The 17,690-nt window shown below is 35.8% G+C and overlaps 1 protein-coding gene and 1 long non-coding RNA gene across 9 annotated transcripts in view; one reads left to right on the top strand and one right to left on the bottom strand.

Moving 5' to 3' along the window:
• OPA1 (OPA1 mitochondrial dynamin like GTPase) overlaps positions 1–17,690 on the bottom strand; it is a 98,767-nt gene that overhangs the window by 28,099 nt on the left and 52,978 nt on the right. For all 8 annotated transcript variants that reach the window (XM_064366931.1, XM_064366934.1, XM_064366932.1 and 5 more), the window contains 8 exons: positions 12,547–12,712; positions 10,453–10,605; positions 8,950–9,058; positions 8,399–8,478; positions 4,737–4,877; positions 2,469–2,585; positions 1,099–1,192; positions 218–328 (listed from right to left, as the gene is read on the bottom strand). In XM_064366931.1, the coding sequence (XP_064223001.1) occupies positions 218–328; positions 1,099–1,192; positions 2,469–2,585; positions 4,737–4,877; positions 8,399–8,478; positions 8,950–9,058; positions 10,453–10,605; positions 12,547–12,712 (971 nt within the window). The remainder of the gene's footprint in view (positions 1–217; positions 329–1,098; positions 1,193–2,468; positions 2,586–4,736; positions 4,878–8,398; positions 8,479–8,949; positions 9,059–10,452; positions 10,606–12,546; positions 12,713–17,690) is intronic.
• LOC135270801 (uncharacterized) lies at positions 7,222–15,668 on the top strand. The gene is made up of 3 exons (XR_010338947.1): positions 7,222–7,329; positions 7,893–8,140; positions 14,720–15,668. It is a non-coding gene; the product is annotated as an uncharacterized LOC135270801 (long non-coding RNA).

Here is a 17,690-nt window from a genome sequence, read left to right as displayed (position 1 = left end):
TGTTTGGTTGCTATGAGAAAATCTGTTTCTAAGAACTGTACAGTAACCTACTTGGAAGTGATAGGAGTTAAGGTCAGCAACTTACGCTCAAATAGTTCAGAGAAGAAAAAAATTCCTTGTAACTTTTCTGTAACTTTGAGATTAAATGGATGAACAAACAAATGGAAATGGGAAAGGTGAACAGGTAGTAAGGTGGGGGGCAGGAAGAACTACTTACTGAGGTCTTCAGCCAGTTGAACACGTTTACCAGTAAGCAATTTAATCTTCTTCTCACCGTCTTCAGCAAAATCTTCCAATACCTCTTTAACATTTTTCTCTAATCGCCTAACTGTTTAAAGTAAATTTTAAAACCTGAGGAGCATTGTTTTATAAATGAATAAAGATGATAAAATTAACCTATATACAGAAAGTAAATTTTCTATCATGTTAGAACTATTGCTAAGTTCATACTTTTCATATCATAATCTCTGTCATACAGTTTTATCAGCATGAAACCTATACATAGTCTCAGAGAATGTCATTCTTAAGCTATACACTTTAATAGAAGTGCAGATTTCCCAAAAACTAAGTGACAGCTAGGAGTCCATTCCTAATAGAGTTTCATGCAATGAAGATAAACTCCTGGTGTGTTTTATCGTCCAGCTTTTCCAATTATGATTTATTTTAAAATCAAATAATAATTTTTTTTCCTTTTAAAGAGACAGGGTCTTACTCTGTCACCTAGGCTAGAGTGCACCGGTACAATCATAGCTCATTGTAACTCAAAATCCTAGGGCTCAAGTGATCCTCCCACCTCAGCCTCCCAAGTAGCTAGGACTACAGGTGTGTGCCACCATGCCTGGCTAATTTATTTTATTGTTTGGTAAAGATACAGTCTTGCAATGTTGCCCTGGCTGGTCTTAAGTTCTGGGCCTCAAGTGGTTCTCTTGCCTTGGCCTCCCAAAGTGCTGGGATTATAGGCATAAGCTACCATACCTGGCCAGTTTTTCTAATAAATCTATTTTTAGAGAAGTATTTTGGCATCCTTCTATTAATTATGGATATTACTACTATTATTTTTTAATGTCAAAATAAGACTGCAGTCCCCGTGTGGCTTACCTTCAGTGTTTGTAAGTTGTTGCCTTAAAGTATTTGCAGTGATAGCAAGCATGCGCTGTATACGCCAAAACAAGACCACATCATTGCATTCCAACTGAAATAATAAGTAATCAAGATTACCAGATGCAAAGTTAAAATGAAAACTATAATCATAAACACATACAACTACTAGAACCAGTACATATGTCCTACGCTCTAAAAGTACCCAATTTACCTAATACATACACTGTATATCTAAGCTGAAGAATCCTTTCTATATGGAACCATGAAATTCTGCATAATTTGGCCTCTATCTGTCTGACACCTATATAGATATAGCTTTGTTTCAAGTCTAATGACAAAACAAATAAGCTTGAGAAGTAGATAATTCCATTACACTGTATGTATGTTGAAATTCATAGTATATACCTGCCATTTATATTTAGTTTCAATTAACCATATTTATCTTAAATATGTCCTTCGGTTAACCTCTCTGAGTCTGCACTCAAGCCATTAAAAAAAATCAGCTGTGTATAAAAATAAATTGATGTATTTAAAAAGAAGCTTGTTCTATAGAAGGAAGTTTCTTCTTTCTACAAAAGTTTCTATAGAAAGAAGTTCCCTCAACAATTAAAATTATGTAAAAAAATTGCCACTTTTACACAGCTGCATTTAAATACAAATTTACTTTCATCTACTGAAAACAAAAGAACAGCATGTTAGAGGTCTCAAATAAGATTGTTGATTAACTGAGCTTTTTCAAAAGGATATTTAAAAGCATTTTTGCTTGTAAGAAAATGCTCAAAATCTATCAGCCTGCTGCCACCTAGGGGTTCCTTTAAATTATGAAACATTCTAATCCAAGAACTTTATGATTATTTAAAACAAGATTTAGTGATGTGAAGAAATAATTATGACACCTGAGAAAAGCACGATAAAAATTGTTTTGCAGTATGATCTCCATTATGCAAATGGATGGTTATGTCACACACACACACACACACACTCTCTCTCTCTCTCTCTCCTCTCTCCTTCCCTCTTTCTTTCTCCTTGTGTATAGAAAAAGTTGAATAGAAATACATAAAAATGTTAACTAAAATTCTTATAGGTCAGGGAATTATAAGGCACTCCTTTCTTGTTACTTTATTATTTTTTTCTTTTACTATTTATATTCACACCTTCTCATAAGCATCGGGGATAATACGCATGTAAGATGTAGTTACTAACAAAGTGGCAAATATCTTTGAAAAGAGTTAGATTATTCTTTATAAATTATACATACCTTTTCTCCAGATGATCAAAGGACTTAATGCTTAAGCTAAAGTTTACTTTTAAACATATTTTAACAACTATTGCTTAAAAATATTTCTCTCTGTTTTTGGAAACCTTACCTCAGAATCTACAAAATGCCTTTGGTAGTAATAAAAACCTCTTCGACAAAGGTTACAATGGTTTAGAGCTGTTTTTAAAAAATGTCTTCTATAAACTTGATGCCAAGTATCCTTAATCTAAAATGAGAAAAGAAAACAAAAATCAGAGTTACTGTGTACTTTTCGTTGATCAACAAAACTCTGAGAAGTTGTAAAAAAAAAAAAAAAAATTATTTACCAAAAAAAGTTAATTAAAAGCAAAGGCAAGGTTATTCTTTACATAGTTATTCAAACTTTTTTATTCATTTACTTTTTTGAAGACAAAGCTTAGATTTATTACTACTCTGACCCATTACCAGTTTATGTACTTAAAAATTAGCAAAGATTTAAACACATGCTGTTATTATAATCAAATAATCATCTTGTGGAGTAGATAGGGTAGGTATTATCTTCCCCTAGTTAGAGGGGAGGAAACCAGTGCAAAAGGAGGTTGAAAGCCTTATCTAAAAATAGAGGTAGGACTTAAGAAGATGGTCTCAGATCATGTCCATCAACTCAACATTTCCTTCCTGATTATCAAATTTCACTGTTACCATACCAATACGATCCCTACTGCTTGAGTGCTAAATATTCTTTAATACCCACAGTCCTTTTTTGAGCAAAACAATGATGTTAGAACAACCATCAACACCATTTGACAGATGAGGAAAGTAAGGTGAGAAAAGTTGTATCAATTATTAAAGGACTTATTAGCGAACATAATGGAAATACATTAGAATTCACACATCCTGACATCTAGTTCAAGCGATATTCTTCTCGTGGTACTTTACTATTTATTTTATAGTTTTGCAAAGTGCACTGAACAAAATGTCACTCAAAAAACTGGAGGTTTTCTTGGTCATAGAAACTAATTAAGACATACAGCCAATCCATTGCCTAAGACATGAGCGAAAAAAAAAAAAATCACGTAACATCTCTTCTATACCAACCTGAAGAGAAAATCCCTCCTACATATTAACCAAAGTGCCACATAACATCTAAAGTGTCAAACTGAATATAACTTACTGTTAATAAGAGCTGGGATCATCAAGAATAAAAATTAAATCTATATTCAACTAAAATATCTCATGTAATCATTAGTTTTAATCTCATTTTCAATTTATAAATAATGCAAGCTATATAACTGCTTTAAGTTTTACCAGTTTTGATTGTTTTACTTGTTCTGACCTCTGGTGGAATTTAAAAGAAGTATACTCATTCCTCAAGCACAGAAACATAAATAGCATATAATCTTTAAAATAATTTGTGTGGCTTTCCTAGACTTATTTTTCTAATTGTTTTCACTTAAGCAAATACTAAAATGAGGTTTTGAATTCTTTACATTTGAACTAAGTAGCAGAGAAAGTATTTTTTAAAAAACGTGGGCCCAAAAGTATTTTTTAAAATTTGTCCCCCAAAAAGCATCATGCTCATGCCTGTAGTCCTAGCACTCTGGGAGGCTGAGGTGGGTGAACCACCGGAGGTCAGGAGTTCGAGACCATCCTGGCCAACATGGTGAAACCTCATCTCTACTAAAAATACAAAAATTAGCCGGGTGTAGGGGTGCATGCCTTTAATCCCTGCTACTCAGAAGGCTGAGGCAGGAGAAGCACTTGAACCCGGGAGGTGGAGGTTGCAATAAGCTGAGATCGTGTCACTGCACTCCAGCCTGGGCAACAGAGTGAGACTGTCTCAAAAAAAAAAAAAAAAAAAAAAGCATCATGAAGATAAACAAAAAGTAGCCTAAAGTGTAGACTATTTTTATTCTTACATTTATGATTGAGGAAAATAGAGACAGAACTCAATGGTCTCATCCAATTTAATTAAAACAACATTTTTATTTTTTCTGAATCCACTCACATCTAATAGAGTTACATTTGATTGTAAACCACACACAAAAACATACATATGCCATATTTAAACAGAAATTCTATTTTGCCATCTGAAACAGTGTGATGTGGGGCAGAGGTCTGGGTCAGTTTCCTCCCTTTCTGCAAGAACTAACTGCTGACACTGAACTTGCCAAAGTAAATTTCCCCATTTACAAATTCAAGCATTACCCTTAAAAAAACAATACTGAGAATAAAATTTCTTCTCTTCACACAAGCAAAATGATTAAGGTTTTCTTGTCAGCAAATGTACACACAATAGAAGTAAAATTAAGGACTTAAATATCTAAGTAACACATGTAGTACTGCAAGAAACAAACATTAAGGAAGCAGATTCCTGCTTTTCAGCAGTATTTATTACCAAGCTTGGATCTACTTCCACTCCTCGGGATTCAAGGTTCTTCCGGACTGTGGTTATTTCATCACTTGCAAGATAAGCTGGGTGCTCCTCATTACATTTCAGCATCTTCTCCAATTCATTCTTGGTTTCATTGTGAACACACTTTAAAATGTTTAAAAGAGGACTATGTTTAGATGGCTTATAATATGGCACTTGTAAAAATAGTCTCAATTTTAATAAATATATTACTGTTGCAAAAAAGATAACACAAGTTACAACAAACAAGAAAGAACACAGCACCCTCTGGCTTATGAATATGGTAACTGGCCTATCAATGCAGAAGAACTTGCCTTATGAGAGGGAGATTAGCCCTGCTCGTTATGTGTTTACGTTTGCTGAAATGTTTTACTGTGGAAGTTACAGCACCAGGACTCCTACTATGTGTTTTCTTTTTCTTGACCGTAGGGTATAATTTGAATCTAAGAAAAAGCACCCTGAATACATGGGAAAAGCTGATGTTCTAAAATGCCTCGTATCTAAGAACTATAGTTAAGAATATGATTACTGTAAGGACTTGAACCTGTTGATATGTTTCTTTTCCAGTAGTATAAAATGCATAGTTTGGTTTTTAAAAAGCTTTTTCATTAAAAAATTGTACTTCAGACTGCTCCTGTGAGGTGCCTATCATTCTGAAATTTACTTCCAGTCTCTTCTCTGTAATTGTTCATAATCTTTTTACCAAAGGAGGAAAACATACATATACTAGTTATAAGTTTGATAATGAGATTCTTATACTGTGTTACATTAACCTTGTCATTTTTCAAACCTTCACCCAAAATTGTATGATAAAAGAAACTAGCTTTAAATTCAATCATTACCCTAAATAAATTACTAGAACAGCAGACTCTACCACAGCTATGAAACTGAGTGGTTTTCTTTTGCCCCAAACTCTACCACAGCTATGAAATCTGAGTATTTACACAAGAATAGCACATAAATGCAAATAAAAATGGAACTACTAAATTAATACTCTGAAAATATAACACTTCAGAAAAAATGGCATTTGATAAAGAGAAAGTTCACTGTTTGCTTAAACATATACTATTTAGTCTGAGATAGAAAGGAAATCACTGGTAATGGTGTTCCCAAACTCATCCTGCCTTGCTTGCGTTTTTTTTTTTTTTTTGAGACAGTCTCTCATTGTGGCCTCAGCTGGAGTGCAATGGCATGATCTTGGCTCACTGCAACCTCTGCCTCCCAGGTTCAAGCGATTCTCCTGTCTCAGTGTCTCAAGTAGCTGGGATTTACAGGTGCCCACTACCACACCTGGCTAATTTTTTGTAGTTTTAGTAGACAGGGTTTCACTATGTAAGCCAGGCTGGTCTCAAACTCCTGACCTCATGATCCATCCACTTCGGCCTCCCAAGAAGGGCAGATTACAGGCTTAAGCCACCATGCCCAGCCCCTGCCTTGTTTTACTTCCATCTTTCTACCCATCACCACTTGACTGTTACCACACTTGGCCCTTAGAAGGAGAACTACTCTTGGATCTGTTCTGACAAAAATTTCCATAAGTTTGGCTCAAACAAGGCAAGAATATTTCAAAGGAATGACTTTTCCTAGAAAACGAATGAAAAAAACAAAGGCACAAAATAATTTTCAGAGCATGGATTTCTCATCTTTAAGTTTCTTTTCCTGCCAAATCCTGTCATTCAGCTTTGTAAACTTACAATGTGAGACTCAGGGATATTCTCAACCTCTTCTAGAATCTATGTCTCATTGTAACCTCCAATAACGAGGTTGAAAACACTTGTTTTCAACTGGGAGTGGGTGGGATAGAAAGAATAGAGAAAGAGAGCTTGATTCAGTGAGTCTGACATGAGGCTAGCTTTTGAAGGAATAAACAAAACAGTATCTATAAATACCTCCCCAGGTGACTCGGATGCCCCTCCCTTCTACATTCCAACTTATGGCCTTTATTCTACAGTCAGCCTGGGTCTCACATGTGCTGCCCTGAAATCCTGTCAGGAGAAGGCTCTTCTCTAAAAGGTTTCCAGATTCCTCTTCTAGGTTTACAAACTCTTTGCACTGACTTTAAAGCAAATTCCTTTGCTTCTCTTGAAGGGATTCTCCTATGGGTTTTAGTTCCTGACAAAAATAACTTACGAGCAGAAATCATTTCTTTCAGAGAGCGTTCGGCCAAAGCATATTTACCACCAGTCAGTTGCTGAGGCAAGTTCTGCCATCATTGATTGTTCTAGAGACTTTAGGCCTAATTTCACTACGTCTTGAAAGCCAGACACCATTTTTCTTTTGCAGTTTATCTCCCTTACAGCAGCTCTTCTTAATCAATGCATCTTCCTCTATCAAAGTCAGAAACCTGGGATGGATCCCCTAGAAATTCTTTTCTGACAGAACTTCTTCTCTCAGCCCATCTGTAGAGCAGAGATAACCGATGCACCCTGAACACAGCATGACCCAATCACTAACTGTCCACTTCCTCAGCTTCTCTTCAGTCTCTTCATGGCTCACTTTTCACAAAAGTCATTACCCAAAAATAGTAGTAATAAAAAAAACAGAGAGAAAAAGAAGACTGTCTTTTCATTATTTTGAGGTAAGTTGAGACTCACATCTGATAGAATTTATAAAACAAGAAATGTGGAAAACTAGGAAAAAATAGGATATAGATAATATAATTAACTCTGTATTGAAAATGAAAATGAAAATATAAAACAAAGAAATAGCAACAACTCATTTGTTCAATTTTTATTCTCTGTCTCCTCTATTTTTCCATTTCTTGATCTCCTTTCTCTAAATGAATTCAAAAAAATAAAGCAAGCAAGAAAAGAAAATGAATTGGATGCTAAATCTTTTTCATCTTCTTTATTTCATTAATTTATATAGTTAAGAGTCTATATTCTCTTTAGATTGTTTCATTTAAAAGGAATGAACAAGGAATGAGACAGTGGCATAAGACTGCTAAATAGGAAAAAAAGCTGTAAGAATAAGAAAGAAATGAAAAGGGGTGGAAAGTGAGGGGTGGGGACTTTAATGATAGAGATAGATAATATAATAAGGCAAAAAAAACACTGTATCTTTTTTTCTCCCTAATCATATTCATTGTACATCCTCTGAAAACCTTATCAGTTTTTCTATTCACAACTTTTTTCCCTGCAGCTTCGATCTCCCAGGCTCAAACCATCTTTCCCACCTCAGCCTCACTAGTAGCTGGGATAACACGTATGTACCACCACACCTGGCTAATTTTTTTTTCAACTTTTAGTAAAGAGGAGGTCTTGCTATATGGCCCAGGCTGGTCTCGAACTCCTGAATTCAACTTGGCCTCCCAAAGGGTTATGATTACAGGAATGAGCTACCATGCCTGGCCTGTTCATAACTTTAATCTTCCTTTTTACCTCAAACAGGTAACTAAATTGAACAAAGTAATCAAGCATAAAAGGGGTACGTTTCATCTCGTCTTTTAACAACATGGCTACTTCACTTAAAAAAAAAACTTGCTAATGTAGTTGATTCTTAAGATTGATTATATTTTAGAAAGGATGATATAAAACATTTAAAATTCTTGAGATTAGTCTAGAGCCACAAAAAGGTTATATTTTAATGCCTAAATTAAAATGAACAAAATTATATCATCGTAAGACCAGAGATTTGTTTATTTTTACCTGTTCTTGGGTCCGATTCTTCCAGTATAACCACCTCTTTTTCCAGTCTGGACCCACCATGTTTTCAATTGCATTTTCAGCTAGGAAAAAAAAAAAATAATTAATTTATCAAGGATGTTATCATTTACCAAGTACATAAATTATAACTAATAATGGTCTTGCTTTCTTAACTATTTCAAAGTGCTATATCAATATGAAGGCAGTTGAAATAAAGGGAAAAAACCCACATGACTGATATAGTAGGTGTGTAAGATGTTTATGATAAAAGTATAATTGCTTATAAAATTCCTGTAAGTACAGTAGCAAACACACTAAAATATTCTGCATTATAGCTTTATAGCATATGAGTACATATAAGCATCATGTGTCCATTTTATTAATTTGTTTTAGTAGCTACAAAGCTGTTGACTAAAAAATTTCTGGAAATAATATTCAACTACAGTATTAATAGACTTTGAAATGTTAAATATATTTTTGCAAATGTTCACTGAAGTTGGATGACTCCTTTACCACTGTGAACTCAGAAGTCAATAAGCCATGTCTCTACTTACTATCCTTGAGACGAGCCTGCAGAGCCTCTTCCATAAAATAAATAGCTGCATCCCACTGCTGTTTATCAGATATGGATCGGTCTTCCAAAGCATTGTGTTGAATTACCCTCTGTAAATAACGAGAAAAGAAAAGGCTAGGTTGTTTCACATCTCATCATTTTAGTAATTTTATTCAAATTGACAGCTTAATAAATATAGAAAAACAACCACATATATAAAGCAGCATAAAAATATATCCTTCCCATAAAAATGCACAAACTCCTTTTACTTGCCTGCTTATTTGTTAGCTTGCTATCTAAAAAATAAACAGTGGAGATTCTCTTCTGGCCCAAATTAAACAAGCTAACTGTACGGGGTGGGCGGGTAATATTACACATTTACATTATACAAAATATTATATATTTAACTACATGAACTGCAATATCTAGAAACCTAAAATTCAGGGCTTAATAATTCAGATCATGTTCATCTCCCCTTTTTGCCATATGACCTGTATGTTAGCCTTTTCAAAAATGAGGAGAAAAAAAATTAATAACCATTATTCCCAGTGTTAACAGCAACGAAAAGAGTAATAAGGTAGACACTTAAAAGGTCTATAAAATCATAAAAGTTATTTATTACAATTGAAAATTGGCTTCCAAATTTTATAATTTTTGGATGAATAAATAAAAATAAAATAATTTTTTCAGTAAGCCAGTTTTAATCAGGCATTTAACAAAAATAAATATGGTTTTCTAACACGAAGACAAGCATTTCTTTAAAACAAAATTATAACTACAACGAGCTAATCATGACCAGCTCTGCATTTTCCTGGAAAATCACTCAATCCTGTAATTCAACAACACCTCTAGTAACTCTCTGAGCAGAGGAGGCACTTAATAGATTTGATTTTGGTAGTGAGAGTGTTCTACATAACAAAAGATTTATAGGTGGTGGGGGTCACGAACCAGGCTTTGCCATTAAGTTGGGGCTTGAATCCCAGCTCTGACAATGACAGTAACAGCACTATTTAAGAATTAAATCAAATAATGCTTGCAAAATACTTAGCAGAGTTCCCAGCACATAGTGAGCATTTAATACATGGAAGGTGGTGTTGTGATTTTAGGAGTCTAACATTTTATAAGTCCACTGAAAACCAATGCACCAATGCATTTAGTTCCTTTCATTACCACAGAGAGTAAAATTAGAAACAGCTATCTACAGATAGGCCCATAAAATGGCTAATAGATGACAATTTGTAAAAGTTTATCGGCGTCTATTTGCTGCAAAGTTTTACTTTTTTCTGAAATGATAGCCAAGAAAGAAACAACAACAGGTGATTTTTAGAAGGGCAGAGAAATACTGAAGGGCAGATTACAGATCATAAATCTGTTTCTTTACTTCATTATTTTTAATTCAGAATGTAATTTAAATATCCATATAAAAAGTCTCCTATGAAAAAGTATCAACTTGAGACGTTATATGAAAACATGAGGCTGATACCCCAGTATACAAACAACATACCAAGCTGTCCTCCGCAAAGTCATTCCACTTGTGTCGTTTAATACTTTCTTCCTTAACGGCCTCTTTAAGTTTATCAAATATGTCATCATGCTCTTTCCCTTTGGGTTCTGTCATGAAGCGGGAAAATTCTTCTTGTAGGGTCTCCCAAGCAACCTAGAATTATTTGAAAGGAAAAAGCTGTCATTTTATTTAATATTTAACATGAAAAATAACACGAGCTCAAGCCAAACAGATGTGATAAATAAATCAGCTTATCAGAAAATATACATGAAACGACATTAACAAAAAGGCAAATATAAACTATGATGTAGAGGTCTCACATGGGTTACTGGTGGGCAGATATGGCTTCCTGATATGTTTTGCTAGACATGCATAGTGGTTCACATTTTTAAAATTGCTTGCCACTATTTAAAAATGGAGAGATTTCATATAAAAGTCTGCATTTACAGCTTCTCTAGAACTATCTGAGAAGGGTATATCTATATTCCTACATGACACCACCTACTGTAGCTGAACAGGGCTGTCTCTTCAAGATAAGGTATGTATTCTAAGCCTGCCACCCAATTTAGTTCACTTACATATTTCAACCTCTAAGACATGAGTTTGCCTGCTTCTTTCACATTGCAAAAAGTTTAAAATTTCTTAATGATTCAGTCATCTTCATATCTTTCTCTTTAAGCAAAGATATGAAGCAATACACCAACACTTTCAAACATAGCTGAAGACTATTCAGCTTTGTATTTCAGCTAACTCCTAATGATCTGAACAGTGAAAGGAAGAGCACAGTATCAAAAATAATGAATAACAAAATCTACTTATAACTAAGTGTGCTTTTTAACGCTGCATTTTATATTTAGCCCTCTCATTTCAAACATAAAAAAAAGTGGTTGTCCAAAAATACAGAGTGAGTGGTGGGGCTAGTATTAAGATCCAAGTTTCCTGACCTTCACCAGATTCACATTCTTTCCATGACACCTAGTGCCAAGGGGCAGAAAGCAGCAGGAGACAGCATAATTGATACTTTTATAACCACTTCCACTGCTTGAACCTTAGGATGTGAAAATATCCTACCATGGGGACAGGGCCCAGAGAAAATGTTAGTGCCAGTAATGAGAGCTAGTGAAGTCGTAGCAGCAGCTCTCTAATTTCTTCAGGGGTAAATGTGTCAAGAACTGCCAGGGCTCAGCAATGTGCAACTTAGGCAGAGAAGCTGCTAGTTCTTAGGGGCTTGAAGAAATTGAGAACAGAGGTAAGGAAGTCAAGAATGGAGCAAGACAGCAAAGGGGTGAAATTACATCTGAATAATTAGAAACTGACACTGCCTTTAAGATATGAAAAACAAAATTACTTTTAATATTGACTTCAATTTACACTGACTCTTAGCTTGAACAATCACTGTTTAGAGAGTGATGTACATCCGAATTCAGATGATGATGATCATAATAACAGCAGGTCCATTTCCTGAGCAGTTACCATGGGCTGGGCATTGTCAAAGTATTTTACATATATTTACTTATTTAATCCTTATAAGAACCCTGTGAGGTAGGCATTATTGCCACTATTTTATAGATGAGACAACACACAGAAAAGTTAAGCAACTAGTCCAAGGATCAGACAGCTATTAAGTGATAAAGCCAAGATACATGGTAGCAGAAATAGATTCTTTAAGGTAGTTTTTAAAAAAAAAAATAATTCCTAGTTTAATCTTCTGCCAGGATCCGAAGAAAATGATTTAAGTATAACTGAGCCCAGATGAAATGCTTGATCTATTAAGTATTTTCTTAATGGAATCTCTATCCACAGAAGATGTTAAAAATTTCACATTCAAGCATAATTTGCTTGTTAAGTATTGTCTTTGGAAGAAGTACCAATACCCTCAAGCCAATACCATACCAATTAGTAAATTTTTATTACCGTAGTAACTGGTAGCAACATTAAGGTTAGTCCCAACACAGAGATGAAGAACAAAGAATAAATGAGATATAAAGACCCAAAAGAAAGATAGAGGCTGTGATGGGAATAAAACCTAAAATTCACAGCTCCTACTCCCTTCAGATAATGCTTCTTACCCATTTAATTAAATTATATCCTAACCTCTACTGCTTTATTAGGAAGTTGCTTATCAGTCCACTGTTTAAGCTTGATATCCACTGTGGTATTAAAAGTTCCTGAATTCATGGTCTGTGCAGCTGGAAGGTAGATGTTTTCAATCACATGAGTTGATACTCTTTCCCACAAAGACTGCTGAAGGATTTCCTCCCTGAAATAAAAAGGCATCCAAAACACCAAATCTAAATATAATATTGTGTTTAAAAACAGCTTGATGAAGTATCATTAACTTATAATAAACTGTACATATTTAAAGTTTTGATAAGTTTTGACATGTGTATATACCTGTAAATCATAGCAGTCAAGATAATGAATGCATCCATCATCCTCAGAAGTTGTAACCGCTGGAACTGCTTTCTGTCACTGTGATTAGTTTGTATTTTCTAGAATTTTATATAAATGCGATCATATACTCTTTTTTTTTTGGTCTTTCTGCTTCCACTCAGCATGATTATTTTGAGGTTCATCACGCAGTTGTGTGTCTTAATATTTCACTTCTTTTCTTGAGATAGGGTCTCAGATACCCAGGCTAGAGTGCAGTGGTACAATCATGGCTCACTGTAGCTCAACTTCTTGGACTCAAGCCATCTTCCCACCTTATCCTCCTGAGCAGCTGGGACTACAGGTGGATGCCATTATGCCTGGCTAATTTTTTTTAAATTTGTAGAGCTAGGGTCTCACTATGTTGCTGAGGCTGGTCTTGAAATCTGGGCTTAAGCAATCCTCCTGCCTCAGCCTCTGAAAGTGCTGGGATTATAAGCGCGAGCCATAGTGCCTAGCAGTATTTCACTTCTTTTTATTTCTGTGTAGTATTCTGTTGCATGAATTTGTTTATCCATTTATGTACTGATGGACACTTACGCTGTTTCCAGTTTTTGGCTATTAGAAATAAAGCTGCTATGAGAATTCATGTACCAGTCTTTCTTATGGACACATGCTTTCTTTTCTCTTACGTAAATAAGAGTGAATGTTTGGATCACTTGGTAATTGCATGTTTAACTTTTTTTTCCTGAAATGTTAGTCTCATTTTACATTCCTAGCTTAATCTTCTGTCAGCATCCTAAGAAAATGATTTAAGTATAACTGAGCCCACTAGCAGAGAAGGAGAGTTCTAGATCCTCTACATCCTTGCCAACACTTAATATCATCTGTCATTTTAAATTTTAGCCATTTTAGTAAGTCTACAGTGGTCACTGTGGTTTTATTTTGTATTTCTCTAATGACTAATAATTCTGAGCATCTTTTCATGTACTTACTTGCCTAGTATTAACATGTACTTCATGTGTTTATGGGAGAGTCCAAGATTGAAAACTTCTTGGTATAAATATAACAACTTATCACAGCACAGAGATGTTATAGAATGCTGTTAAGATAAAATCTTTCAACAATTCATGATTAATGTAACAATGTAAAAGATGCATAATTGTGTCGAAAATTCTGTCTTGAAAGACATCTTAAAAGAACATGGGTCACTAATAAGAGAAATACAACTATTTTAATTTGAAATCTCAGGAAAATACTTATTTGGGTCATAAACATAAATCATAATTGAATACTACAAAATAAAAACAAAAAACAAAACAAACAAACAAAAAAACCTCTGCTTATCACGGGGTCCTCCCCGCCCGCCCCCACTCACCCCGAGATGGAGTCTTGCTCTGTTACCCAGGCTGAAGTGCAGTGGTATGATCTTGGCTCACTGTAACCTTCTCCTCCTGGGTTCAAGCAATTCTCCTGCCTCAGCCTCCTGAGTAGCTGGGATTACAGGTACCCACCACCACACCCAGCTAATTTCTTCCTATTTTTGGTAGAGATGGGGTTTCACCATGTTGGCCAGGATGGTCTCGAATCCCTAACCTCATGATCCTCCCACCTCAGTCTCCCAAAGTGCTGGGATTACAGGCATGAGCCACTGCGCCTGGCCCATGGGGTCCTTCTTAAGAGTAACCTCAAACCTTTAGGAGGTAGCCACAAAACTCAGCGTAGCAGAAATAAATATCCTGCTGTCCAAAAGCCCAGGTGAACTTCTCTGGTGAGGAGTGTCAACATCTCCTATCCTTCAGGACTATTTACTAAACATTTTTTGTAAAATTAAGTCTACTGAATCAGTAAGTGCAGATCCTGGTTTCTTCTGACTAACTTTCAGGTCACTTTTCAGTTACAACCAGTAAAGAAAATCGTCTGAGGAGGATACAACTGAGGCCCAAAGGACAAAGAAAATTTAGTCACTGAGTTAATGACACACAGTGGGAGAATTTAAGGAGCAAGATGAAGAAAAGCCGCCTGACAGGGCCTCCTCTTCAGATACCACTTTAAACACAACCTCAAGAAGATTACTGAAAGTTGAACTGAAGACCAGGAGCCAGCCTCTGAACTCCAGGGCGTTTTTCTGGTCCTGCTTCACAAGAGACACAGTCTGTTATTTTTCCCTGGAGTCTGTGGGCCAGGAATGCATATCCCTGACACCCTTTTAAAAATCCTGACTACCAAATCCTGAGAAACTAAAGGCAACTTTCTCAAGGGAGGCCGCTGCCTCTGCCAACAGAGACAGCCGTTATCACTTCCCCTTGCCCAGCTTCTCCTGCCTTTCATCACCAAGCTGCTGTCCTCTGTCCCAGACTCTCACTGCTCCCCTCCATCACAATTTCTGTTGTGCTCCCAAAACCCCGTTCCATGACAAACCATTTTACACTCTCATTCTCTTTTCCGATTCTTTTTATCCTCAAACCTTTCCTTTAGGAAAGTGATTGCCCTCTGTCCTCAAATTCTGCTGAGGGGAAGCTATTCAGTAGCTAAATGGACTTTAGAGTTAGAAAGCAGAAGCTAAGTCCTCCTCACCCCACTGTCTCTCTGCTGAACCATCAGTTCTCAGTGTTCATATTAAAACCCCTATACTGTGAAGCCACTCCATCTAGTTATGCCATGTGCTACCTTATTGCTTGCTGCTATCATCTAACAATTTTCCCAGCCTATAGTCTATGTTTTTGTTTTGTTTTTTGTTTTCAGACAGGGACTCACTGTCACCCAGGCTGCAGTGCAGTGGCACCTTCTCGGCTCACTGCAATCTCCGCTTCCTGGGTTCAAGCGATTCTCCTGCTTTGGCCACCCAAGTAGATGGGATTACAGGTGTGTGCCACCATGCCTGGCTTATTTTTGTATTTTTAGTAGAGATGGGGTTTTCACCATGTTGCCCAGGTTGGTCTCGAACTCTTGAGCTCAAGTGATCTACCCATGGCGGCCTCCCAAAGTGCTGGGATTACAGGCATGAGCCATGGTGTCTGGCCTATATTCTACGTTATTATAGGTGTCTTCTCTATTCCAGGTTTTGCCATCAACCAGGGATAACTTCTACTAGTACACAAAATATAATTAACAAAATATAATAAAGGTAATAGTTTTGTTGCCTTCTTTACCTACAGAAACTTGGCTTACATTCCACTTTAATTAATGAAATACTTTTTAAATTGGAATTTTTTTCTTTTAAAGTAGAGGACTATTATACTCCATATAATTCCAACCAATACAGCAAAAGAAGTACCCCATAATTCCTCTTTTAGAAGATAACCACTATTTATGGCTTTATTATTAAAAAATATTATGTCTACATAAATATTTGTGTGGGTGTATTTACACAAGTGGTTCATAATTACACACAATTTTATAAATCCTTTTTTTAAACCTAAACTAATCTTATTTAGTTTTCCATGTCACAATATCCGGTATTTTTCAGATTACTGCTCTATGGATAAACCAAATACTGTATAATTCCAAATGGGAAACATAAGTTGTTTTCCAATTCTTCACATTTATTTAAAAATCCAAGGTGAAAGGTCTTATGTGTTCATCTTTGTCAAATATATCATTATTTACATATATTCCTAGCAACATAATTACTGAATATAAACATACTTGTTATTTAATAGACTCTTCATTATCTATACATACAATCACTAAATCCTGTCAATTCTCTCTTTCAGGTAACCCCTCAAATATCTTAAAAGTGTCTCTTCTCTACCTGTACCACCACTACCCAAGTTTAAGCCACTATCACCTCTTGCCTAAATTATTGCAACACCCAACTGTCTCCTTGCTTACAGTTTTCTCCACCTATATTCCATTTTCCCTACTACAAAGACCTTTTTAAAATGCAAATCTGACCTAATCCTCTTCAGTGACTACCCTCCCCCCGTTGCTTATGGAATATATACTAAGCTTCTGAATATGGCTAATAAACCTAATATTTTGCTTACTGTTTTGTCTCCTGCCTCTTGTCCCCATTTATGTCGAAGCCATAGGACACAGCTACCTATGTCACCTTTCTTGTTCTCATCTCCTTGCCCTTACCATATTCCTGCCTCTGCCTTAACATTATTCACATTTTAAATCTCAAATTACGATATTGCAAATCTTTGATTTCTGAAGTCTGAGAATTTCTAAAAATGTACCATAGTAGCAGTTTTAGAAAAAATGCATTTTTGTGAAGCTAGTCAGCTATCCTTCTAGAAAAGATATATCTATATTGATGGTCACATAATGTTAATAATATATTGATATTTCCTGCTTAATGTCAGTGATTGATTCTTTTTTTTTTTTTTTTTTGAAACAGAGTTTCGCTCTTGTTACCCAGGCTGGAGTGCAATGGCGCGATCTCGGCTCACCGCAACCTCCGCCTCCTGGGTTCAGGCAATTCTCCTGCCTCAGCCTCCTGAGTAGCTGGGATTACAGGCACGCGCCACCATGCCCAGCTAATTTTTTGTATTTTTAGTAGAGACGGGGTTTCACCATGTTGACCGGGATGGTCTCAATCTCTTGACCTCGTGATCCACCCGCCTCGGCCTCCCAAAGTGCTGGGATTACAGGCGTGAGCCACTGCGCCCGGCCAGTGATTGATTCTTAAAAACCAGGCACAGCATTAAAATGCTGAGAGTCTATTTCGTACTGTAACATATTACATGTTAAATCTATACCTCTAATAACCTTCCTAAAGGACAGTGGAATGTCTACAAATAAATAACAAACTGTCATGTCAGGACATAAAATGCTTTTAACACTGTTTCCAGATAACCAAATACAGATCAAACTGTCTTACAACTTAAATAATTGTAAACATTTTAGGCACTGTCCTAAAA

This window comes from Aotus nancymaae, unplaced genomic scaffold (genome assembly GCF_030222135.1).
Source record: "Aotus nancymaae isolate 86718 unplaced genomic scaffold, 86718_ANA_hifiasm-v0.15.2.pri h1tg000067l, whole genome shotgun sequence".
NCBI lineage: Eukaryota > Metazoa > Chordata > Mammalia > Primates > Aotidae > Aotus > Aotus nancymaae.
Note: the sequence above shows the minus strand (reverse complement) of the source record. Positions and strands in the feature narration are given on the sequence as shown.